The sequence below is a fragment of the Zingiber officinale genome, chromosome 4B, assembly GCF_018446385.1.
Source record: "Zingiber officinale cultivar Zhangliang chromosome 4B, Zo_v1.1, whole genome shotgun sequence".
NCBI lineage: Eukaryota > Viridiplantae > Streptophyta > Magnoliopsida > Zingiberales > Zingiberaceae > Zingiber > Zingiber officinale.
The window spans coordinates 88,362,511-88,388,221 of NC_055993.1; the positions used below are offsets into that span (position 1 = coordinate 88,362,511).

At 35.2% G+C, this 25,711-nt stretch overlaps 1 protein-coding gene across 1 annotated transcript; it reads right to left on the reverse strand.

The window, feature by feature from the left end:
- Positions 1 to 1,907: 1,907 nt before the first annotated feature.
- Positions 1,908 to 7,169, reverse strand: LOC121975439 (E3 ubiquitin-protein ligase WAV3-like). Its single transcript, XM_042527076.1, has 4 exons — positions 6,819 to 7,169; positions 6,220 to 6,303; positions 3,139 to 3,529; positions 1,908 to 3,060 (listed from the first exon to the last, which is right to left on the reverse strand). The coding sequence occupies exons 1-4, from the start codon at positions 7,152 to 7,154 to the stop codon at positions 2,189 to 2,191; spliced, it is 1,683 nt and encodes a 560-aa protein (XP_042383010.1). The 5' UTR covers positions 7,155 to 7,169; the 3' UTR covers positions 1,908 to 2,188.
- Between the last annotated feature and the right edge of the window lie 18,542 nt (positions 7,170 to 25,711).

Sequence of the window (25,711 nt, forward strand, 5' to 3'; positions counted from 1 at the left end):
TACAAGCTCCAAAACCCCAAAAACATCGTTGGAACTGATTATCCCCATTCCTGTGTAGTGCAACATAGGTTTCAGGATCCCTTACTCTTAACTCACGCAGATATAGTGGAAGATCTCTATATGCTTGATCATAATCTCCAACAACTTTCTTCATCGCTTTCTCTCGAGCTATGTAAGCTTTTCTGTAGGATATGGTCACTCCGAACCTGGCTTTTATATCTGCTATAATCATACTTGGCTTGTATTGTTCATTAGCAAGAAATTGCTCTTCAACAAAAGAAGCTACAAAGGATGAAGAGCATGCTTGATGATCAGCACTTTCCCTAATGGTGCCACATTGGTGTTCCTTTATATATTTCGTAACAATGAACTCGACATCCCCCTGGCAACTACTCTCCACTTACACGGTTGATTAAAGCAGACAACTTTTACTTTATTTTTCCGAGTGTCAACTGGGTTATATCTCATATGTTTAACCATGGCATGCTTCACAAATTGATTCTTGAACTCTTGTCGAGACTGAAATATCTGTCCTACAAAAAATTCATGCTGATCTGTTGCCTCTTCAATTGGCCTTTGGAGCAATCGAGAATTTAGAATATATGGATCATCAGCTATTGGGAACTCCTCCTCTAAGTCACTATACTGCTCTTGAGATATTTCATATTGTTCAATCTGCATATCATCGGCAAAGAATTCTTGTACATTTGTATTGCATTGCATTTCCTCTCCATTTCGGTTATAATACCCTTCCTCCTCACTCCAACTAGGCTCATAGTAATCAACAAGTGTTGCACACGGGTTCAGAACCTCATCTTCTTGAATACTAGCTTCTTCATTTAGATCAAATGTGAAATTACTGCTCGTATTTCTATTTGTGTTATGCACACAAGTATACTGTGAAGATGATGGAATATTTGTTCTGGATACTTCTCCTACATTATCTGCATGTCCAATGCTAGAAGTTGCATCAAGAGTATTCCATATCTCATATAGAATTTCGTCAGTTATATGATCATCCCTGATAAATAAATTAAAAAACTATTTTAGTAAATTTGCAACTACATAATCATTTTTTGTAGTTAAATTGTAATTTTGCTCAAACTAGGAACGGTCTGATGTAAAAGCAAAGTTTTAACCACATAACACATTATCGATATCAGGTTCACGTTGGGCATGATCTCATAGATATCAAGCCACTTTTGAAGCAGATACTTCTTGTAAACTAGGACCACCACTGACTAAACCCTAGCCAAACTTAACTATCAACGTCAAAAACTAACATGAATTAAATCGATTAAGTCTTCTATTACATCATAATTCAGGTGTTATTGAATATTATTCCCCATACAACCAAAATTAACCATAATACCACTTTTTGCTGCCACCCTTCACAGACAAATGGTGTACTTTTTATTTACCTTCACTACCCTATTTTACAGTAAAAAAATCCATACATACATGTCTAAATCTTTAAATGTGTACTTCTACTCATTTCCCTCTTGCAAGAAGTTTGTCCTTCTCGGCTGACCTTCTTAACTTAATTTGTCCTTGGTCTCCTCTAGCAACTCTTACGCAATTATGTCATAAATCTAACTGGTCTATTGCAATCGCCAACCACCACGAGCAGTAATGGCAAGCGCAGGGTTCATATTTTTTTTTCTTTCAAGTTTATAACACCACACAGAGGGACGAAGGGAGAGAAACGGTGAGAAGACGTGTATCCGAACCACAAATTATTTTTCTATTCTACTTTCGGCTTGGATGCTTGGAAAAATGTGTTTGAAAAAGGCGGTTGTCAGGTTAGCCAGAGGGGTAATCTGGGGATTGATTTTGGTAAACTCCGTCTTTTGATAAATACAAAACTGTGATGCGTTTTTTGGTAAATAGATTAACCGTAGTACGTGTTTTGGTAAATTATCGATAAAAATTTGTTAACAAATCAACTGGCGCATGGATTCATAAATCCATCCGTCTATTCTTTTATAATAAATAAACGACGGAAAGAATAAATAATCCATCCTTCTTTATAAAATAAACAGGGAAAAATTTTCTGGATGAAAAACTTTCCTTAGTTTTTGAATCGGTCCTCTTATGTAAACTGAATGTGAGAGTCGAAAATGTGTCTTTCGATCGACTCCACAGCTGAACCTCATCAGACTTCTGTACATCTGCAACATGTGCATGATCATGCCTTGTATCCACCGTGCAAATGCTTCGCCCATCTTTGAGCCATGAACGGGTCGAGGTAACCCCATCTCTGGATGGAGTTACTACCTCCTGTATTGATGCTGAGATCACTCCCTGCAAACTGATCATCATTTTGGTCATTCTTCTTCTCTCTACCGACCATCACTTCGCCTCTACTTAGCCTTTGTTCTTGTCCTTCGACATAGCTGTAACTGACAGAAAGTAACTCACAGTTGTCTGCCATGTCGACTGGAATCCTCTTTTCTTCCCTGCCTCTCAGGTCGCCCAACAATATCCACTCACCCTCAGCTCCTATCCTAAGTTGGGTATCTCTTATCATGCCTCCAAGCAACCTAGCTAAGAACTCATCCAACTCCTGCATGACCAACCCATTAGACATTCCAAATCCAAAACCAATGTGGAATCTGTGAATTGGAATTGGGAACTGCAGATCCCTGCATATGTAGCTTTGGGTTGGACTATCTGAAAGATGGAGGATGTATGCAAGTGGATTTCGATGCGTCCTGTCCTCCAATACTTTGAGACCCTTGCGGAGACCTTCAGCAGGCTCAGCTTCACCTAGGTAGAATATGCGATCAATGACTTGTAGCGCTGCCTGCTTCCCTTGAGAAGACATCCGGCGGAGAGGGAGCGCACGAGTGGCGGTGGTCGAGTAGGTGACAATTGCTAATCTGTCTATTGGTCGCAGTGAGAATACCACAAGTGCCATGGATTGCTTGAGCAGTCTAAGGTGAGGACCATTTGGACTTGCGACAAGAACAAGATCGGCCGCCTGTTGATAAGAGAGTTTTACAGATAGGTAAGTCCTCTTCTGCCTACTCGGCGTAGTGGTCTGTCTCAGAAGCTCAGCTATAAAGGAGTAATCAAGTTGTTAGGCAACACTAATTTCATAACGTACATATAGGGAACTGTCAGAAAATGATCTACCTGTTTGCAATAGGCCGGGAATGATGGTAAGGCGGAGGCGATGGTTGTTGGCTTCAGCAGTAGCTTCAAGTTCAACAGGGTCATCGTCATCGTATTGAGGGGTACGAAGGAAGGATCGACGGTTGAAGCGGGACGTTGCAATCGAGTCATCCAAGATGCGAAGGATGGGATCAGAGTTGTTGATAGCAGGGGGTACGGTTAACTCACGTGGGAGCTGCGACCATTGTGCTCGACAGATTGGGCATGCCACACTGCCATGCCGGACGTTCGATGCAATGCATGGAAAGTGAAAAGCATGCGTGCACTGGGCAGTGAAGATCTTTTGGCCGCTCACAAAATCTGTGTTCCCATCAACACAGCTAAGAGGCTCTAAGCAAATGGCACATAATCTCTGCAATTAAGGTACAAAAAGAAATGTGTTTAATTAGAATATTGTAGGAAGATAGGAGAAGTTGGATTGAACAAAGATTGGAAAGCTGTCAAGAGCTCTAAACTTGTGTGTTTAAGGCTTCACCCTGTTGAATCACTTCTGCTAAATGTGAAGTTTTATCTGCAAGAGATTGTGTGTGTGTGTGTGTTAAGTTTCGGGATTTTCTAATATCACAAGCACGCGAAAAAAATCCTCTAAAGTCTTAAATGAATGCTCTGATTGTCCATCGGTTGGAGATGAAAAATAGTGCTAAAGCAAAATTCAATATCCAACGTCTTCTTGAAATGTCAGAATCTAAAGTAAAACGTGGATCTCGCTCAGGAATAATAGTGAGAGGAATATCATGGAATTTAGTATTTCCCCATAATCTAACTCATCTAGACAGTCTAGAGAATCTATCACTACGAATAAGCAAGAAACGTGCTCATGTGGTTAACCGATCACTCAAATCGAATCTTGTCTCTTACCGGATCCTTGATAACCCCATGATCAAAATCATAACCCCATGATCAAAATCATAGTGACGTGCTCCCACTTCTCTTAAGTGTGATTTTGGCACTGTGATTTTTTGAAATAACAGGGTTTATCTTTAATGTTCTGCCTTAATTTGTTGACCAACTAGACACCAAAGGATAAAATCTATAATATCTTTTTTCATACCTTTCCATCAGTATTATCGTCTCAAATCTTCATACATCCTAGTACCCTCAGGATAGACTACAAATCTCAATTGAAATGTTTCTCGAATGAGATCTTCCTCAACAGGGTGTACCTCAGTAATGCACAATCTGCCTTAAAATCGAAGAGATTCATCTCCATCATGAGAACATTTTGACTTCGGGCCTAACTCTATCTCACTCGCTATGAATATGAGATAATGATCTTCCATATAATTTTCCTTGATCTGTTCAACCAATGGAGATTGTGCGATCAAGAAGATCAATATACCATATCGTGTTTACCCTACTTCAGTCAAATCTAACTCTAAAATTATCCGAGTTACTGTCACCTGTGACATGTCAATACTCCTTTGGACTTCCTATTCAATGCATCTGTTACTATATTAGCTTTTTTAGGGTGATAGTACAATCATAATCTTTTAAAAACTCCATCCATCTCCTCTGTCTAAGGTTTAACTCTTTATGTAAAAAGATTACACCCCTGGACACACTAGAGTTCATTAGACTCTCAGAATTTCTGGAGATGTATTTGGAAACTACACTACCCTTCAGTTTCAGGTTTGTGGTTCTAACAACAGGACCCCATTCTTTCAAAATGCCCTCGTGATGATGTCGGAAGGGGCCTGAAGAATAAAGGGCACAACATGTTCTTGTCCAGATCTTTAAACTAGTGCTTTAGCCTTTAGTCACCTGTGAAAGAAAAAGGGCAAGTGTAGGGAGTTTGGGCTCGCCACCAGTATTATTATCTCGCACTTTCTGTCGGGCGGGATAAGAAAAATCCATGCCTATCCATTTTAGTCCAATTTGCCTTCCCTTCCAGTGCAGCAAGCACTATGCCCTGAGCTGCTTGCATTAGAGGCAAGCACGGGCATTAGGCTACTAACATCGCTATCGATTATCAACAAGCTGGGGTAAATTCATTCTTGGGTAAAAAAAAATCAAAAGCCATCCTTTTTATTGAAATCATCTACAGATGCTCATCTTTTATTTATTATCAAAAGAGGATCTCATCCTGTCACTATATATTTTATTTTCCAAACCTATTTTTATTTTTAGCGTTGTTGTAACAGCTATGATCTGATAGCTACTATACAATTATAATAGTTATAATTTCATAACTATAACAACATAGACATTTAAATTCTGATTAATCCTAATAATACTGTATTTTAGCAACTATAGTGCATAGTTGTTATAATATGAATATTTCATTTAATCAATATTATATTATAAATCTTACTTGATATTTTATTTCTGATTTAACACAAGTCAATATTATGTTGTAGAAGTTACGGTCCCGTAGCTACTATAATTATGCAGTTGTAGTAGTAATACAAATAATAACTACTACAATTGTGTAGCAGTATAACAGTTACGAACTCGTAAATCCTACAATAGCACCAAAAGTAAAGGCAATTTCCAAAAGGATGGGTGCTCTTTTAATAATAAATGAAAGAGGGGTGCCATTTAGACAATGTCAATAAAAAAAATGCCCTTTTAATTTTTACCCGTGTAGATTAACAAAGCCTTAATCTTCAAAACCTATTACATAATACAACTAAAGGTTATTACTACAACAACAATCAAATTTTATCCCACTAAATATAGTCGACTATATGAATTTTTCTACATTTTTATCCCAACTATATAGTGGACGTAATCATGGTTTGTACAATATATTTGTGGAATTTTAAAGCACAGTGGGTAACCGACAAATAAACAAAATGAAGGTGGTGGAGTATAATCTATAGTTGCGTATCTGATTTGGGTGATTGCATGAATCAGTCAATGCTGAGCCACAATAAAATTTACAGGAAAAAAAAATGAGAAAAAAGGTACCAGTATATTCTTGCATATCTAATTAGTGCTTTCGAGTAATGGTGGGATTGAATAAACAAAGGCGATGGTGGACCACAACAAAAATTGCAGAGGGAAAAAAAAGGAGAAAACTGAAAAGAACAATGGCAGTACCTTGTCGTGGGCACCTAGCGATCCTGTTTCCCAATGTTTTCCTTCTTCATCCTCCGTTTTTGTACTAACGGCTGAGCTTGAGATCTGAATCCATGCAGGAATATGAGGAACCAAGATGAAGAGGGGAAAGTGATCCAAAAAAGTTTTTTTTTAATTAACAGATCATTGTGTAAATTTGAAGGAGATGGAAGTTTGTGGGGGTTTTTGAACTCAAGAGAGAAAGTACCACAGGAAAGAAGGAAAAGAGGAAGAACAAGGAAAGCAACAATGCCTAAGAATTCCTGTAAAATAAACGATTTAGGTAAACCGATTACGACGATCTGTGGAATTCGAGCGTAATTAAATCGATATTAAATTGTAATCTCAGGAAGTCAAAGATAAATGAAACGTCACGAAAGAAAGTTTGACAGGGCGAAAAGGGGAAAAACAATCGACCGATTTTTCCGCAAGCATTGCCACACATGCCCGATTTTGAGGGAAGCGAGAACAAAAACAGTGATAATCGAAATCAATACGCCCTTTTCCCGACTCCAAATCCAAATTTTTCAGAAGAAATGCATCGAAACCTAATTTCCTGGCGGAAAGGGAAGAAGGCGTACTGTTCCGGGGGTGTTGACATTGGAGAAGGAAGCGCCGCAGGGGAAGCCTATCCTCTTCGCCGCTCTCCTCCACATCGAAGAGCCTCCGACCATGGACACAACAACCGCCGCCGCCGGCGGCGGCGGCGAGAAAAGATCCCCTCCCCTTTTGATACTCTGCGGTTTGATTTGAGCTACCTGACCTGGTTGCTTTACTCCGCTGCTTCGTGCTGCGCTCCGCAGAAGGAAGGAGCCCCACTGCCTCCTTGTCCGTTTCGTCAGAGCCCTGGTTGCAGGCGTAGAAGGCAAAGACTGAAATAGGAGCTCGAAGTTGAGTTGAGCGGCTTGAAAAGTCATTTTTTCTATTTTTTTTCTTGGCTATCTGCCAAAAGCCAAATTGGCGTGCACATGAAGCAATGCAACTGAATTCAATTGATTCTTATAGATTATTTTGACGTCAGTGAGAAATTAAAGCAAAAAATTAATACAAACTGAAGTTTAGGTGTAATGAATAATTTTAATTTCTTAGTTAAATGATAATAATATCTTTAAATTATATAAAGTAATTTTTTTTAATTATTTCAATATAATTTTGATGTGTTTATATAATTATTATTATATTTTGAATATTGTATCAAAATTATTTTTTATAATATAAATGTTTGAAAAATATATTAAATAAATATATATATATATATATATATATACGAGGAGTGATCTCCTGCGCGCTCGCACAGTGCGCAACTGTGCGCGCGCAGGAGATCGCTCGGTTTTTTTTTTTTTTTCGTTTTTTTTAATATTTTAAATTTAAAAAATCAATTAAAAAATTAAATATTTCCTTATATAAATTTTTAATACCTTAATATATCCTCTTAACATATTACAATACTCAATAAATACTTAAATTAATTTTATTTTAATATTTTTTTTAAATCAAATATTATAACCTAATTGGAAAGCCTAAACCCCATAGGTAAAATCTAAAAAAAAAATAGCTTTAACACTACAATCAAAGCCTGAACCCTAGAAATAAACTTATAAAAAAAAATTTTAATTATTTTTTAATTTAAAAACTAATAAAAAAATAAAAAATACCGATTGATATGCTACGCATGCACAGTCACGCACTGTGCAGCATATCAATCTTTTTATATATATATATATATATATATATATATATATATATATATATATATATATATATATACTGATAGAGAGTGGTGATATGCTGCGTCGCACATGATGTAATTGTGCGCGCACGGCATATGAGACTTTTCTAATTATTTTTTTTATTTTGAATTTTAAAAAATTAATATTTTCTAGTATATAAATCTCTAATCCATAAATATATCTCCTAAACACGTTACAATACTTCATAAATATTTAAATTTATTTTATTTTAAAATTTTCTTTTTACTAAATACTATAACCCAATTGAAAAATCTTAACCTTAAAAAAATCTTAACCTTGAAGATAAAATCTTTTAAAAAAAAATAACTTACAAATTATAATCCAATTGAGAAACATGAATCCTAAAAATAAAATTTTTAAAAAATATTTTAATTATTTTTAATTCAAAATTTAAAAACATTTTAAAAAGAAAAAAAATGCTTTTGCAAGATATCATAACTGTATAGATAGAAATGTAAATTATATAAAAATATAAAATATGATTAAAATTTTATAAATGATATAAGAAGTGGCATGAATGAAAAGAGAAATTATTTGTGGTGATAATTACTTAAAATAATAAATTTATTAAGCACATAAATATTAACTTTTAATTTTAAATTATAAATAAAAAAGTAAAAAGAATACCAAATTTTTCTTTCTAGCTTTTGAGTAAAAATTATAGAACTAAAATAAAATTTGATATTCATAAACACTTAAAAGCACTTCTATATAACTACAATCTAAAAATCATTTAGTAGAAGATCTACCAATACTCCCAAAATCTATCTCTTTTTAATAATTATTTTATATGTTATATATAAAATAATAATATATTAAAAATATTCTTTTGCCACCAATTATAAGTATAATGCCAGTACAATATTCTAATAAAAATACTTTAAAGATAAAATGATAATTTACTAAAGGTACACCTAAGATTTTCAAATGCATCTATTTAAGACAGCACCTAATTCCTATTAAACTTTTTTCACTAATGGAACATCCATATCAATTGCTCTAAATATAAAATTTATCTTAAATTTTTTATTTTATATAAAAAAATCTTTGTATTAACTATGTATCCATTCCCTAAATTTAAAATTCATGAATATTATTTTCCTAATTTTATGAAATAAAAACTATTTTTAAAATATTAAAATATTCATTTAATTTGGAAGAGTGCTAAAAATATAAAGAATAGATTAGATAATAAAAATATATATTAAGAGAGAAAAATAATTAAAAAGTTAAAGATAGAAAAAAAATAAAAAAAATAATTATCTAAATTTAATAAATCGGATAATTTATTCATATTTAAAAAAAAAAAATCTGTTGTCTTAACGTCATATCACAGATATAGAGGAACATAAATATAAAGCCATAATTCAAAAAAAATAATAATAATAAATTTTTAGTTCGGATGCATATAAATATATCACCTCTTCTTCCTTTTTCCTGTTGATTTTACATATAAAAATTATATTGATGACTCGGATTTATTTTTTTAAAAAATTAATTGTTAAACTTTGGATAATTCTCTAAATTTATCCATTTTATTTTTAATTTTAAAATTTTAATAAAAATTTTAAAAAACAAAACATGATGATAAAAAGTAAAATAAAAATAAAAATATCTATATTTTTTAATATCTAATTACAAAAGAATAAAAAATAAATTAAATTAATAAAAATAAAAAATAAATAAATAACTTTAGTTCGAACAAACCAAATTTAAAAATGGTTCGTTATGTTGGAATTATAAAATAAATCGATTATTTCAGGTAATTTAATTTAATTTTGATTTTAAAATTTTTAGTTTGATAAAATTAAATAAATTAAAATTTAACATTATTGAGGTGTCAAATTTAAAAATCCAACACCAAAGTGTGGTGTTGAATTTACCGTTAAAATACAACACCACACACGTTTTCAAATAAAGCACACATTCAAATTCACCACCGCGGTGTTAAATTTTAATTAATTTTGTTAATTTAATTTTTGACCGATTTAGTTAATATTTTATTTATTTAATTTGTTCTATTTTTGATAAAAATTCTGTCTATTTAGTTAGTTTGAAAATATTTTGATTTCTTCAATTTTTATTTGTTCAATTTTGATTTAATATATTCAATTTTGAATTAATTGCTCAATTTTAATGGACACCATAAAGGATAAGGAAAGATACTAAAATTTTGGTATATCATCAGTGGCGTAGCTAGGATCTTCACTCAGGAGGGGCAAAGCGACAGAGTCAGCGAATGATGACGGTTATGCTGGCATCAAACAACAATGTCGACTAAGCGAAAAAAATCAATTAAAAGTAAATTTCATCTCAATTAAAAGCATCGACAAAGCGATGACGTTAACCAAGTAAAGACAACGACCATGCAACAAATGACATGGTAGGTGTCGGCGATAACGACTTGGGTTATAACGACAGTGATATGTCGCAACAGATTTTATGGGTAAAATTAAAGTTAGAAAAAAGAATATGAAAGAAATTATAGGAAGAAAAAAAATGAAAAGAGGAAAATAAAAGTGGGATTAGAGGTGGAAGAAGAAAAACGGATAAAGAAAAAAATTGATTTGGGAAAAGAGGAAAATGAGTTAAGTTGAAAGAGTTTTAATTGGAATTTTTTTTGTAAACGAGGAAAATGGATTAGGTTGAAAGAGTTTTAATTAAATTTTTTTTTGTTAAAAAGATGAGAATGTTTCAAAATTTATGATTATACATTTTTTTTTATTTTTTTCCCACCGTATTAATATTTTCCTTGAATTCCAAGGGGTGCAGTCGCACCCCTGAGCCTTATGTAGCTACGCCCCTGTATATCGTGCATACCATACCTAAGTATATCGAACCATACTAATTTAATGATATACCTAAAATTTTAATATGATATTATACCATATTAAAAATTTTCGATATCGATATAACATTTATATCAAAATTTTTGATATGACATACAAATTCCAAAATTTTACACTAAACGATATACAATTTTATCATATTGAAATTTGGTATAATATTGGTATTATTGTTGTGTATATCGAATATTACGATACGATATACGATATATAGTATATGAAAATAATTTGATAATTTCGGTATACCACCCCTAACCATAAATACCTTCACTGCACTACCCTCTTTCATTATATATCAATTTTTCAGAAATCCAAATTCCTAGGTCTATCAATAGATTTAAGTCAAAATCCATTGATGGACTTAGTAACTCCGATCGAATGCATTCTAACTCATGTGGGTTTTGTAGTACACTAGAGTCCAAATGTTCTCTCCTTGACTGTTTGAAGGTCTTTCCAACAGTACTCAAAAGGTTTCAAACTTTCAAAACACTATGATCTTAGCCTTCAAAAAATAACACTACAGTGGTGCTGATCTTCAAAATCAGCACCAACCCTATGAGAAGAACATAATTCTTTAGTGCTGGTTTCGAAAGATCAACACTACTGTGTTGTTTGATCTTTTGAAACCATCACCAAAGTGTGTGTCAATTGATACACAACCATAATTTCATTTTATGAGGCTCTTGACTAGGCTCCTAACGAGGCTCTACCCTCTCTATACTTAGCTCTTCCATTACATATCAATTTTTAAGTAATCTAAATCCCCTTAGTCCATCAATAGATTTCGATCAAAATCTATTATAAACCTTGAGAGCTCTAATTAGACCCATTCAAAAATGCTATTGGTTTATGAAGTGCTCCAGAGTCTGTAAGTACTCTATGATAGTTTTGATATAATCAACCAAGTCAAGTTAGGTCATGTTGTGTTTTTAACCCTTGTGTCTAAGTGTGCAGGAACTTAGGAGCACAGGAAGTCGAGCGAAAGACGCAGATAGCGAGAAGGATGACACGAAAGTGAGTCGACAGGCTCGGTGCGTCCGACGGATGAGGTACTGCTGAAGAGTACGCTGGTGGATGAGAAGGAGGCGTGTGACATTTCTGAGGGACGAGAAGCCAAAGTGGAAGACTTCTCAAAGATCGAAAAATGGGTTCAGGTGAGCCCTATTCCGAATGATCGAAATCACCCAAGCGAGCGGAGCCGGAGTGTAAGATCCGGACCCAAGTGAGTGGAACTGGAGCGGAAGACCCAGACTAAAAAGTCAATTGGAGTTAACTTTTAGGTCTGAGTGTCGAAACCCCTCCGGGCACTCGAAACCCCTCCAAGCGCTCGGACCTGAAAATTCAGCTAAAGGCGACGTGGCACATTCTATTGTTATGGGGATACAATTTTATCCACCTCTAGGCGCCTGGAACCCTTCTAAGCGCCCCAATCAGGGCTATAAATACAACCCTGGTCCAGTAACTTAAATCAACACTTGTAAACGATTCCTCTTTAGTTTGTTCTGTATTTAAGTGCTTCAACTACTGTAAGAGGCTTCTCCGCCTGAAGGAGATTGTTTAGTGAGTTTCAACTTCCTTGGATTAGCAATTCTCTGATTACAAACCGAATAACCCTTTTGTGCCTCTTCTTTCTTTAATTAATTTGTATTACTTTTCATGCAAGTGTTAATAAAGCTGTAAAGTTCGAGAAAAGATATTTTGTTTGTTTTTATTGTGCATGCTATTCACCCCCCCTCCCCCTCCCTCTAGTCGGTCGCTAAGGGACATATAATTGGTATCAGAACCCAATAGATTCAGGAGGACTAACCGCTGAACGAAGCACAAGAGATAACCGAACCGAGCATCTACCCACCAACGTTTGAGGGGGAGTTCTCATTCTGGAAACAAAAAATGAAGGTATTTTTTAAAACTGATTTTGATATAATGCTTTCTATGAAATTTGGTTTTAATGTCTCCAAAAGTAAAGATGAAAAAGAACTCGTGAGCATCTTTAGACTCAGAAGCAGCGCGATAAATTCATAGCAAATGGTAAGGCCAAGTTCCACCTACTGAGTGTTCTTCCTGCTCAAGAACTCGACAAAATCAACAACTACCAAAGCGCAAAAGAACTTTGGGAAAAGTTCATGGAGCTCTATGAACAATCAACAAAAGAAGAATCTGATTATGCTATGGATACCGACTCATCTTCAAAGGCATCAGGATTCAAGGAGATTACCGGAACAACGCAAATTGCTGAGTACCTACCCGAAGACGATGAAAGTACCTCGAAAATAAACATCGAGAGTATCGATGAAGAGGAAGACACTGCAGAAGAAAGCAGCAATGAAAGAGGAGCGTCTACCGACAAATATATGGTAAGTTAAGCTTCCTCCAGAGTAATTATTTAAAATTGTGCAAATGTTAAGTAAATCATTATATAAAAAGAGAATAAAATATATAAAGTCAAAGAAAGAACCTGCATGCCTAAAAGAAGAATTTGAAAAACTAATAAATGAAAATATAAAATTAAAAGATAAAATTTAAATGCCATTAAAAGATGATTCATGCTAAAATTTTCTACATGCTAATGATAGAAATTTTAAATACAATTGAGGACTTAATTAGCATTTTAAATTTCATAAGGGTCAAGTTAAAAGAATATTACAAAAACATATTCTTAACCCAGTTGGAACGAACCTATATTGGGTTCCAAAATCATGCTTAAATTGAAAAATTATTATTCATGTCTTGCTTTTATTTTGATTTCATATTCTTGCTTAGAATTATCAAATAAATAGTTCTGCATAATTTCTGTTAAAAAAATAATTAAAATTAAATTGTTCTATGAAAGAGAATTTTAGTATACATCTATAAAAAAATTTTTAATTTTTTTTTTTGACCGTTGTACTATTTTTCTATGATTTTTTTTTATAAAATTCATATTCTTCGATTTAAAAATAATCTTGCAGAGCCAATTTTTTTGCAAAATTTATTTTTTTGTGAAACTTTATCCATTTCTCTATCTTTAAAAATTTTCCTAAATTTTTTTTTTACCGTTAGTGAATTATTTATTCAAATGCAAATTTTTTACATGAAAATTTTTCAAAAATTCAATTCTCTAAAATTATTTTTTTTTGAAAATTACTTACTATTATACATTCTCAGAAAATTTTTCAGAATTTTTTGAAGTTAATAACTATTGTTAATTATTTTTTTTGTGGAAAATATGAATTTATGCTGAAATGAATTTATTTCTGCTTAAAATAAATTTTAATCTTTGGTGAAAAATGTTAAATTTGCTTTAAATATGTTTGTTCAACTGTTATAAAATTTTTAAATCTAAAAATGCTTTTTAAATTGAAAGAAGACGTCTTTATCTAAAATTTAAAAGTTCTTTTTTTTTTTGGATATCAATCAGTTTTTTTCCCCTTAAACTCTATTTCATGTTATTTTCTTGGACTACCCCGTTTTAATACGATCAAAGGGGGAGAATTAGTAAAGTCTAGGGGTGGTTGATTTTTTTTTTTTTTTTTGTATATTTTGTACTTGTAAAATTTATTACCTTACTGCTATTTATGTTTGGTTTACCCTAAGTTAACTTGGGTTACTCAAATAAAAAAGGAGGAGATTATAAGTACTCTATGGTAGTTTTGATAAGATCAACCAAGTCAAGTTAGATTCTGTTATGTTTTTAACCCTTGTATCTAAGTGTACAGGAACTTAACAACACAGGAAGTCGAGCGAAAGACGTAGCTAGAGAGAAGGACGACATAGAAGAGAGTCTATGGGGTCGGTGTGTCAGAGGGACGAGGTGCTACAAAAGAGTATACTAGCAGATGAGAAGGAGGCGCACAATATTTTCGAGGGACGAGAAGTAGAGCGAAAGAATGCTTAAAGGCAAGTGATGCGGATATATCTTTGGGCTAAAAAGGAATTAGGAGAAAAGAGAGGAGCATTTTGGTCATTTCACATTTTAAGGGTTTTGGTATTAAAGGGGGCACTATTTATTAAAGAAATGGGAGGCCGCCGTCACTACCGGCTGCATGCCGACCCCGCCCGCGACGTCTCTCCTCCTCATCATCTCTGGCGCTGATCACCTCTGGCAAGCGAGATTATCACTGCTCTTCTCTCCCTTCTCCTCATCTTCGATCCAGGCCGTAGTTGGCTGAGGCACTTCACTGCCGCGAGGGATGCACGCCATGCCCTCCTCCTTCACTAGCCGCTATTGCCGTTGGTCGATGATGTACGGGACAACCACAACCTCCCCCCCCCCCCTCGCCGACGTTGACGTCGTCGAGGAGGATTGCCTCCACCTCCAGTGGTCACTGCCTCCTCCTCCCGCGGCGGCCGCCGCCGTCTCCTCTAGCGAGGGTCGCCGCCTCCCCCGGGCGTCGCCTCCTCTGGCAGCCATCACCACTGTCGCCCCCAGCGGCCGCCGTCACCATCCGGATAGCCGCCGCCTGAGTGCTTAGGCTTCGTACTATTTGTCTGCTCTGACCTTCGAGTCGAGATGGTGTTTGGCATGTGAGCCGATGTGGTTCCGGCCTTCGAGCCGCTGATATGTTCCTACTCCTTGGCTTCGTGGGACCTTCGACCTTGTATTACCCCCAGTTCTGCATCTACTCAGTTCTCCATCCAGTCCGATCCCTCAGGCTATAGAAAGTCCCGCCCCTGCGAGCCAAGGTACCGGGAGGTTATCGCTCCCCCTTTTACATATGATATTCCTATTCATCATTATATTTTATATCGAAGGAAGCTAACCTGAGACAACTTATCATCTTTGCCCACTACTACGGCCAAGCGTTGCAGCTAGTTCACTGGTCTACCAGAGGGTGTCCCCCCGAGGTCAGGGTACGCCACCATACTCATCCTTTATTTACTTTATCATTCTACTATTCATTTGGCATGTTTCTTATATATTATTGGGACCTGCTTCTGTTGGTTGCTACTCGGAAAACCTAGAGGTTCCACTGTACAAAATTTTGTACAAAGGTCTGAACTTTTTCCTAGCTATCATGTGTTCTTTTAAATTAAATTTTGGATCGCCTGCGGAACTTAACACGTTTGATCCAAAACTTAATCTATTTGTTCTTTTAGGTTTTGACTTCGATCTCCTGCGGAACTTAACACGTTCGACCTAAGTCACCTTAAGTTATTAATTCCATTAAATATTAATTTTCATAATTGGTTCCCAGTACTGACGTGGCGAGGCACATGGCCTTCTTGGATATGAGAGCAACCACCACCGACTAGACAAAACCTTTTATGGAAAGCTAATATTTAATTTCCTAAAATAACTTTAGGTTAACCGAAAAGAACAATCAAATCACAAGGAAAAGAAAAACAAAAGAACACTATATCGAAAACAAATTCGAAACTCTAGAATCGTATGCCTCTTGTATTTAGTATTATTTCCAAAAATAACTAGTATGATGCGGAAAGAAAAAATACTAGTTATCCTTTAGAAAAACCTCTTGATCTTCTACCGTATTCCTCTTCTAACCTCGGACGTTGTGTGGGCAACGATCTTCCGAGATGAGAAACCACCAAAGCACCTTCTCCTTTCTTCAAATTTCGGCCAAGCACAAAGCTTCCAAAAGATGAAGATCTTTTCCACCAACCAAGCTCCAAGGGATGTAGGCTTTCTCTCCTTCTTCCTCAAGCTAGATCCGGCCACCAATTAAAACTCCATAAGCATGAAGAGGTTCGGACACAAAGAGAAGAAGAAGAGAAGAAGGAAGGGCCGGCCACACCACCAAGGAAAAGAGGAAGAAAAATAGAATAGAGTCGTTCCCCTTGAAGCCTCCTCTACCCCCTCTTTTATAATCCTTGGTCTTGGCAAATAAGAAAAAAATTTAATAAAAATTTCCTTAATTCTTTTTCCATTGAAAAGAAAAATTATTTAATTAAAAATAATTTTCTTTTTCAAATACAATGGCCGGCCACCTCAAGCCCCAAATCAAGGAAAGTTTTAATTAAAACAAGAATTAAAACTTCCTAATTTGTTTCCGGAAATTTATAAAAATTTCTCCAATAATTTAATCCCTTCATGATTGGTTTATAAAAAGGAAATTTAATAAATTAAAATATTTCTTTTAAACATGTGGATAAAAAGAAAGTTATCTCTAAAAATTAAAATCTCTTTTAATCTACAAATAAGGAAAGATATCAAATTTTTTCTCAATCTTTTGTAGAAACTAATAAAAGAGAATTATTAATTTTTAAACTTTCTTTTAAATCATGAACATGGTTAAAAAGGAAAGTTTTCTTAAAATTTAAAATCCTCCTTTAATCAACAAATAAGGAAAGATTTCAAATTTTAAACTCTCTTTTAAACATGTAGATGATTTACAAATAAGGAAAGTTTTTACCAAAAATTAAAACCATCCTTTTAAACTACAAATAAGGAAAGAGATTAATCTCTTCTCTTAATCTTTTGTAGAAAGCTATAAAAGGAAATTTTTAATTTTTAAACTCTCTTTTAAAATCATGATATCCACATAAGAAATAATTTTAATAAAATCCTTTTAATATTCTAGTGGTCGACCACCCAAGCTTTGGCCGGCCACCTACATGACTCATCCACTTGATCTTGGTCGGCCCTAGCTTGGGTTCCAATCTAGCTTGGCCGGCCCCATTGGATGGGTAAGAAGGTGGGTATGCGGTGGGTATAAATCTCTATATACTAGAGGCTACGATAGGGACCGAGAGGAGGAATTGGTTTTGGTCTCCCGATGAAATTACATCCCATGTTCGCCCCAACACACAACTTAATTTCATCAATAATAATTCATTCCACTAAAGAACTATTATTGAACTAGCACCAATCCCAAATTACATTTTGGGCTCCTTCTTATTATGAGTGTGTTAGTCTCCTCTGTTTAAGATAACAATGTCCACTAATTAAGTAAGTTCGACAACTCACTTAATTAATATCTAGCTCAAGAGTAGTACCACTCAACTTCATCATCATGCCGGACTAAGTCCACCGCAGGGTTTAACATGACAATCCTTATGAGCTCCTCTTGGCGACATTCTCAACCTAGATTACTAGGACACAGTTTCCTTCTATAATCAACAATACACACTATAAGTGATATCATTTCCCAACTTATCGGGATTATTGATTCATCGAACTAAATCTCACCCATTGATAAATTAAAGAAATAAATATCAAATATATGTGCTTGTTATTATATTAGCATTAAGAGCACACACTTCCATAATAACTGAGGTCTTTGTTCCTTCATAAAGTCAGTATAAAAGGAACGACCTCAAATGGTCCTACTCAATACACTCTAAGTGTACTAGTGTAATTATATAGTTAAGATAAACTAATACCTAATTACACTACGACCTTCCAATGGTTTGTTCCTTTCCATCTTGGTCGTGAGCTACTGTTTATAATTTATAAGGAACCAATAACATGATCTTCTGTGTGTGACACCACACACCATGTTATCTACAATATAAATTAATTGAGCAACTACATTTATCATAAATGTAGACATTTGACCAATGTGATTCTTATTTCTAGATAAATATTTATACCAAAAGCTAGGCTTTTAGTATACACTCTAACAGCTTCGAGAATCGGGGTGTCAGGGATCAAAGCAATCCAGTCGCTGTCTACAAGTAGCGTTGACCAGAGGACTTCTGATGACTTGGTCAACACAGAAAACAGCTCACCCTTTGGGTCATGGCAACTCGGTCAGTATTCCAGTCACGTTATCGACAGTTCTGTCTTCTTAGATTCCCGACAGGATTATATTAGCGTCGTCTGTGGGAACTTCGTGCTGATCTGGAACGTGAAGATGGACGACATCGGAAAATTCTACAATACTCATGACCTTCGTGGGTTTCAACGAACATATCATATTCTCCTCACTCCATGGGTATTCGGGAGTCAAGAAATTGAGTCAGATTCTCTGCTGTAGCCAGGTCAATTTTTCCCTTATATTTTCTCTTTCGATCATAGGATCTACCATAGTTCCCCGATCGAAGACTCCCATGCCGATCGGCCGGGTTTATATTATATTAAAGTCACGGGCTCAATGTCGAAGACTCCCGTGCCGATCGACTGGGTTTATATTATATTAGAGTCACGGGTTCAATGTCGAAGACTCCCATCCCGATCGACCGGGTTTATATTATATTAAAGTCACATGCTCAATGTCGAAGACTCCCATGCCGATCAGCCGGGTTTATATTATATTAGATCCACAGGCTCAATGTCGAAGACTCCTGAGCCGATCGACCGAGTTTATATTATATTAGAGTCACGGGCTCAATGTCGAAGACTCCCATACCAATCGACTGAATTTATATATATTAGAGTCACATGCTCAATGGTGAAGACCCCCGTGCCGATCGGTCGGGTTTATATTATATTATAGCCACGAGCTCAATGTCGCAGACTCCTGTGCCGATCGGCTGGGTTTATATTATATTAGAGCCACAGGCTCAATGGCGAAGACCCCCATGCCGGTCGGCCGGGTTTATATTATATTAGAGCCACGGGCTCAATGTTGAAGATGTTGGAGTGTATACTAAAAGTCTAGCTTTTGTAAACATTTATTTTTGAAATAAAAGAATCACATTGGTCAATATCTGCATTTATTTGTTAAATGTAAATTGTTCAATTAATTTATATAGTAGACAACATGGAGTGTGGTGTCATACTCAGAAGATTATGTTGTCGGTTCTCTATAAATTATAAATAGTTGCTCATGACTAAGATGGGAAGGAACAAACCATCAGAATAGTCATAGTGTAATTAAGTATTAGTTTATCTTGACTAATAAATTACACTGATATACTCTAAGTGTATTGAGTAAGACCATTTAGGTAAGTTCTTTTTGTACTGACTTAGTAAAAGAACTAGACCTTAGTTATTATGAAAGTGTGTGCTCTTAATCCTAATATAATAACAAGCACATATATTTAATATTTATTTCTTTGACTTATCAAAGGGTGAGGTTTAGCTCGATAAATCAATATGCCCGATAAGTTGGGAAATGATATTACTTATAGTGTGTGTTGTTGATTATAGAAGGGATCTGTGTCCTAGTTATCTAGGTTGAGAATGTCCCCAAGAGGAGCTCATAAGGATTGCCATGTTAAACCCTGCAGGTGGACTTAGTCCGACATGACAATGAAGTTGAGTGGTACTACTCTTGGAGCTAGAAATTAATTAAGTGAGTTGTCAGTAACTTTCTTAATTAGTGGACATTTATAATCTTAAACACAGGGAGACTAACACACTCATGATAAGAAGGAGCCCATAATGTAATTTGGGATTGGTGCGGTAGTGCGATAATAACTCTTTAGTGGAATGAGTTATTATCGATGAACTTGAGTTGTGTGTTCGAGGCGAGCACGGGATACTCAAGCTCATCAGAAGGCCAAAACCAATTTCTCCTCTAGGTCCCTGTCGTAGCCTCATTATAGCCTCAAGTCCATCCAAATGTAAGGCTCTTCTTGGTGTCCAAGAAAGGGGCCGGACCATTGCTTGGTGACCAAGCAATGGCCGACCACATCCTCTTAAAGGGGCCGGCCCTATTGCTTGGTGATCAAGCTTGTAGGGGTCGGCCAATATTAATTCAAATAGGAGAGTTGTTTTGAATTTTTAAAATTTTCTCTTTGTAGAAAACTATAAGTTTTAAAAGAGAGTTTTTAATTTTTAAAACTTTCCTTATTTGAATTTGGCCACATGTTGTAATAGAGAGTTTTAAAAGCTTTAAAACTTTCCTTTTTTAACCATCCTCATGGTTTAAGAAAAAAGGGAGATAAGTTTTAAAATTAAAATTTTCTATCATCATGTTAAAAAGGGAAATTTTATAAGAGAGTTTTTAAATTTTAAAACATGGTTTTAATTTTTAGAAACTTTCCTTTTTTAACTCTTACTTTAGGAAAGAAAGCTTGTAAAATTTTATAAGAGTTTTTCTTGTAATTTTTTTATAAAAAAAATAATAATAATTCCTTTTTCCTCTTGATGAGGTGGCCGACCACCTTGCTTGGTGCCCATGCAAGGGGCCGGCCATAATAAAAAATATAAAATCATCACAAAAATTAATTTTGGTGATTGATTCAATCAAGAGGAAAGGAAAAATTAAAAGGGAAAAGGAAAAAATATTGGATGATTTTATTTTTGTAAAAAGTTTTTCCTTATTTGCCTTGGGCAAGTAATATAAAAGAAGGGGTGAGGGGGCTTCATGAGATACAACTCTTATTCTCTTACTTGGAGATCTCTTGGTGGTCGGCCCTCTCCCTTCTCCATTTCCCTTTGCTCTCTTCTCCTTGGTGGTGGTGGTGGCCGGATTTTAGAAGAAGAGGAGGAGGCTTTTAGGTGGTGTTCATCTTGGAGGATCGTAGCCCACACGACGTCCAAGGCGAGGCGAGGAATACGGCAGAAGATCTCGAGGTCATTAGCTTACAAAGAGAAGGTATAACTAGTAATTTTCTTCCGCATCATACTAGTTATTTTCTTTGTAAGAATTCTAAATACAAGAGGCAATTAGATCTAGTTTTTCGAAATAGTTTTTCGAGTTTGTGTTTTCTTCTTTTTCGAATTTGTTATTCGATTGTTCTTTTTGGTTAACCTAGAGTTATTTAAGGAAATAAATATTAGCTTTCCTTAAAAGGCTTTGCCTAGGCGGTGGTGGTTGCTCCCATATCCAAGAAGGCCATGTGCCTCGCCATGCAGTCCTGGAAGCCAATTTTGAAAATTAATATTTATGGAATTAATAACTTAGGTAGATTTGAATCAATAGTGTTAAGTTCCGCTTGCGATTCAAATCTAAACCATTAAGAACAGATAAGTTAAATTTGGAATCAATGATGTTAAGTTCCGTCTGCGATTCCTAATTTAACTTCTAAAGAACACAATAGGTTATTTAAGGAAAGGTTCGACACTTGTACAAAAATTTTTGTACAGTGGAATCGGTACGTTTTCCTAGGACTAACCAACAGAAGACTCTCATGCCAATCGACCGGATTTATATTATATTAGAGCCATGGACTCAATGTCGAAGACTCCCGTGCCAATCAACCGGATTTACATTATATTTGAGCCACGGGCTCAATGGCGAAGACCCCCGTGCTGATCGACCGGGTTTGAGTTATATTAGAGCCATAGGTTCTAGAAGTCAAGCGACGACTATAAACCCTAGAAGTCGAGCGGCGACTATAAACCCTAGAAGTCAAGCAGTGACTATAAACCCTAGAAGTCAAGCGGTGACTATAAACCCTAGAAGTCGAGCGACGACTATAAACCCTTGAGTCAGAGATTCTCGTGCCGATCAACCATGTTTGAGTTATATTAGAGTCACGAGCTCTAGAAGTCGAGCGGTGACTATAAATCCTAGAAGTCGAGCGACGACTATAAACCCTAGAAGTCAAGCGACAGCTGGTAGTAGCCTTTTTCGCATGTCACTAGGCACTCCAAATTAATAAAGATTAGAAACCAAAGTAAACTCAGTAAAAGAGGTGTAGCAACGAGTCCCAAGTCGTATTTTTCCAAGGATAGCTAATTAGTGTGTGATTATTCTAGAATTGATTCAAATCAAATTATTTCATCAATAAGGTTAATTAAGCTTTTTCATTTGATTCACATTACAAATTAGTGTCATCTAATAAAATCACTAATTGAGTCAAAGAAAGGTTGTTCTCCTCAAAACATGATCCACTTCTATCTTATCAAGTAAACAAACATTAAATCTGATTCGCATGTATCATTGAATCAATTAATATAGCTTACATTACATTCACAGTAGCCAAACATTCAAGCATTAATCATTCATACTCATAGTATCCATTAAATTCAAGAACTCAATACAATTGCAAAACCGAAATTTACATTTCATTCACAATCAAAATCAAATTCAACACTCACTCAATCACCAAGTCTTCAATTCTCAATCACATCCAACAATGTATAATAGAGGTAAACAATGTAAAGCTCAAGTGATTCCTTCAACATCTTACTCAATGACAATCACTACAAATCATATTCATAGAACCAAGGTTAACTAAATTCATGAATTTAAAACTAAACTCAAACTAACAGTAAACTAACAAATAATTAAGTCGCTGGAATAGAATTGGATCGCAGAACTTCAAAAGAGATCAAATAGCAAGCTAAGTAACCAAAATGGAATTGCAAACACCTTAAGTAACTGAACATGGTTTTGGATTACAGAAATCTAAAGAAATCATAGTTGCAAGTAAGAAATCAGAAACAGAATTTCAGAGAAGAAAATTCTAACAAAACGGAATGACAAAGAAAGGAATCAGATCATCAGATCTGAGAAAAGGAATGACAGATTAAAAGAAAAACTAACTAATAACACTCCACAATCCAAAATCTACAATCGAACCTCTCCTCTCTGCCGTGAAGCAGAGATGCATCTGGGAACGCCCATCAAGCACTCAACAAAGATGATCTGCGTTCCTTGCTAGTAACAGAAGATGTACAATGCTCCTAGGAACGCCCTTCAAGCACTAGATCAGCTGAAACATTCAGCTCACAAGGCTAAGAGGAATTGGAGTCTGCAAACGCTTATCCGGATCGATTGATCAGTCGATTGGAGTCGCGAAGGAATGCGAAGATGTAGAGGAGTCGAAAATGCTGGGGAACGCCCTCTTGCACATCCTTGGGGTACTGGAAGCTCAATTCGGGGAACACCCACTGAATTGTGCTCCACCGATGAATGCAGAAGCCAAAATTGCGAGTTGGGGAACACCCTCTACCGCACTCTAAACCCTTGCTGCTGATCGCCAGAAACTCAGCTCTCTTAGTCGTTGAAGAGGAGTAGATCTTGAATCTAGATGAGGGGTGAAAGCTTCGGTGTCGCTGAAGAAGAAGAACAATGCCGATGTTGCGAAAACACCGAGCTCAACGAATGCACTGTAGCTTCTCAAGTTTTAAAACATCTCCCTCTCTGATCGGACGATCTAGAACATTTCAGATCTCATCTAATGGTTCAAACTTCTCAGATCAGGATCAAAAGCTTTGGATCTTGATCGATGGTTGTGATGTACTTCCTCTTGGTTTGGATGGACCAGATCCTTGACGGATGACTCAGATCTCTTCGATCTTCAATGGACGGTCCAAATCACTCCAAGGCTTGATCGTTTTATTTAGCCCTAGATTTGAGTCCAAATGTGGTCTGATCTGATCGGGTCCATGACCCTTTTGATGCCTACAAAATAATAATAAAATATTAGCATCAAATACCATGATAATAAACTAATTTGTAATTAAGTCCAAAATTAAATGCAATTAATGAAACATGATGAAAATATAAGTTCAATCTATGAGAAGATCATTAAAAACATGCATTATGAATCAAGATAATGTAGCAAAATCATGGTTATCAAATCCCCCACACTTAGTCTTGGACGTTTCATTCAAGTAAAGAAAACTTAAAAATCATCTCCACACAAATTCCCTAGCAATACCTAGAAGATGGTAAAAGGTAATTAACTAAGGTCATCTAAAGATCACAAACAATCATGAATACAATTCAAACAATAATTAGTAGATATAGTGATTTCAATCCAATTGAAAAATTAAGCAAGTTGTCATCTCACAAAGTATTCACCTATTCTATCTCTCACACTCAAACATGTATAAGTGGAGCTCACTCAATGCAACTCACAACATTTCACTACCATAAGCTTACTTATTTTCTAATTCTCCACCACTATAAAACATAGTGTACATGAATCAAAAGGAATTTATCATGAAGAATTAAAAATGGAATCAAGAAGAACAATTAAAGTGGATGAAATAGGTAAAAGAAAAGGATTTAATGAAGAAAATGAGAAGATGAGAGTATTAGAGGAATTTACTTGATGAGTTGACTCATTTGATATAAAAAGAGATGAGTACCATTTGTCATTACCAATTCAAAAGATCAAGCTAACCTCTCCTTTAATTTGATATTCATCTACAATTTTTGATACTCTATCTTCACACTTGATACTCTTTTGATTGCACTTGTTTTCCTCTTTTCTCTTCTCTATTTTTTTTACACTTCAATTCCAGAATTTTGAGGCTAAAACAATCTCAAATCCTCTTATGAAGAACTTCCTCCCCCACACTTAAACTTTGGCCATCTCAGACAATAGAATCTCATGTTCTTCAATAACTTGATACACCACTAGTCACTGTTTCTTTCTTCCTTCCTTACTGTTGAATTATCCCATTAAAGATTCAACACCATTCTCTTGAAACTCTACCAAGTTTCCATCTCAGCATTTTTAGAATTTAACTTCCATAAAATTACATAGAGCAGATTCATAATTGTCAAACAAAATTTCTGCATTTCATCAATTTAGGGATTAAGTTTAGCAAGATTCAAAAATTCAGATACTTAAAGACTGTAGTTTTATTTCTGTTCAGATGGTGTACTAGTGCATACTTTGGTTCACACTTTGCCACATCCTGATGTCTTGGTTTTTCCCACCACGTATCGAATTCCAAATAAGCTAAAACATTAAAGATGAAACCTTCCTGAGTTACTTAACAACTATGCAGTTCCAGAGTTCAATATTTAGCTTCGATGTAGTTACAACAATCAAATTCAGATCAACCTCTCTAATTTTCTGTTCTCTTGAAATTCAAAGATTTCAAGAATTTGAAGTATTCCCTAGCCTACAACAATGTATCTCAGAAAATTTGACAGATCTTGGTATAGAAATGTCTCATTCATCACTATAATGATAGGAGACTAGTTTCATGTTGTTACTGTCAAGAACTCCATTAAAAATCTGCACAAACAGAACTCTGTTTCATTGTCACTTGACCTTAGCATTTCAGATATTCAAACACCAAGTGAATGCATCTTCTGAATTCTGATTTTTCTCTATCAGCAAATGTCATTTGTGTCATGG

Bases quoted from the DNA above. Each gene is read 5' to 3' on its own strand.
- LOC121975439 (XM_042527076.1), bottom strand. From the start codon at position 7,154: ATGACTTTTCAAGCCGCTCAACTCAACTTCGAGCTCCTATTTCAGTCT. The intron at 6,304-6,818 runs GTACGCCTTCTT...GCATGGATTCAG, and splicing joins ATGTCAACACCCCCGGAACA to ATCTCAAGCTCAGCCGTTAG. The intron at 3,061-3,138 runs GTAGATCATTTT...ACTCCTTTATAG, and splicing joins TCCCGGCCTATTGCAAACAG to CTGAGCTTCTGAGACAGACC.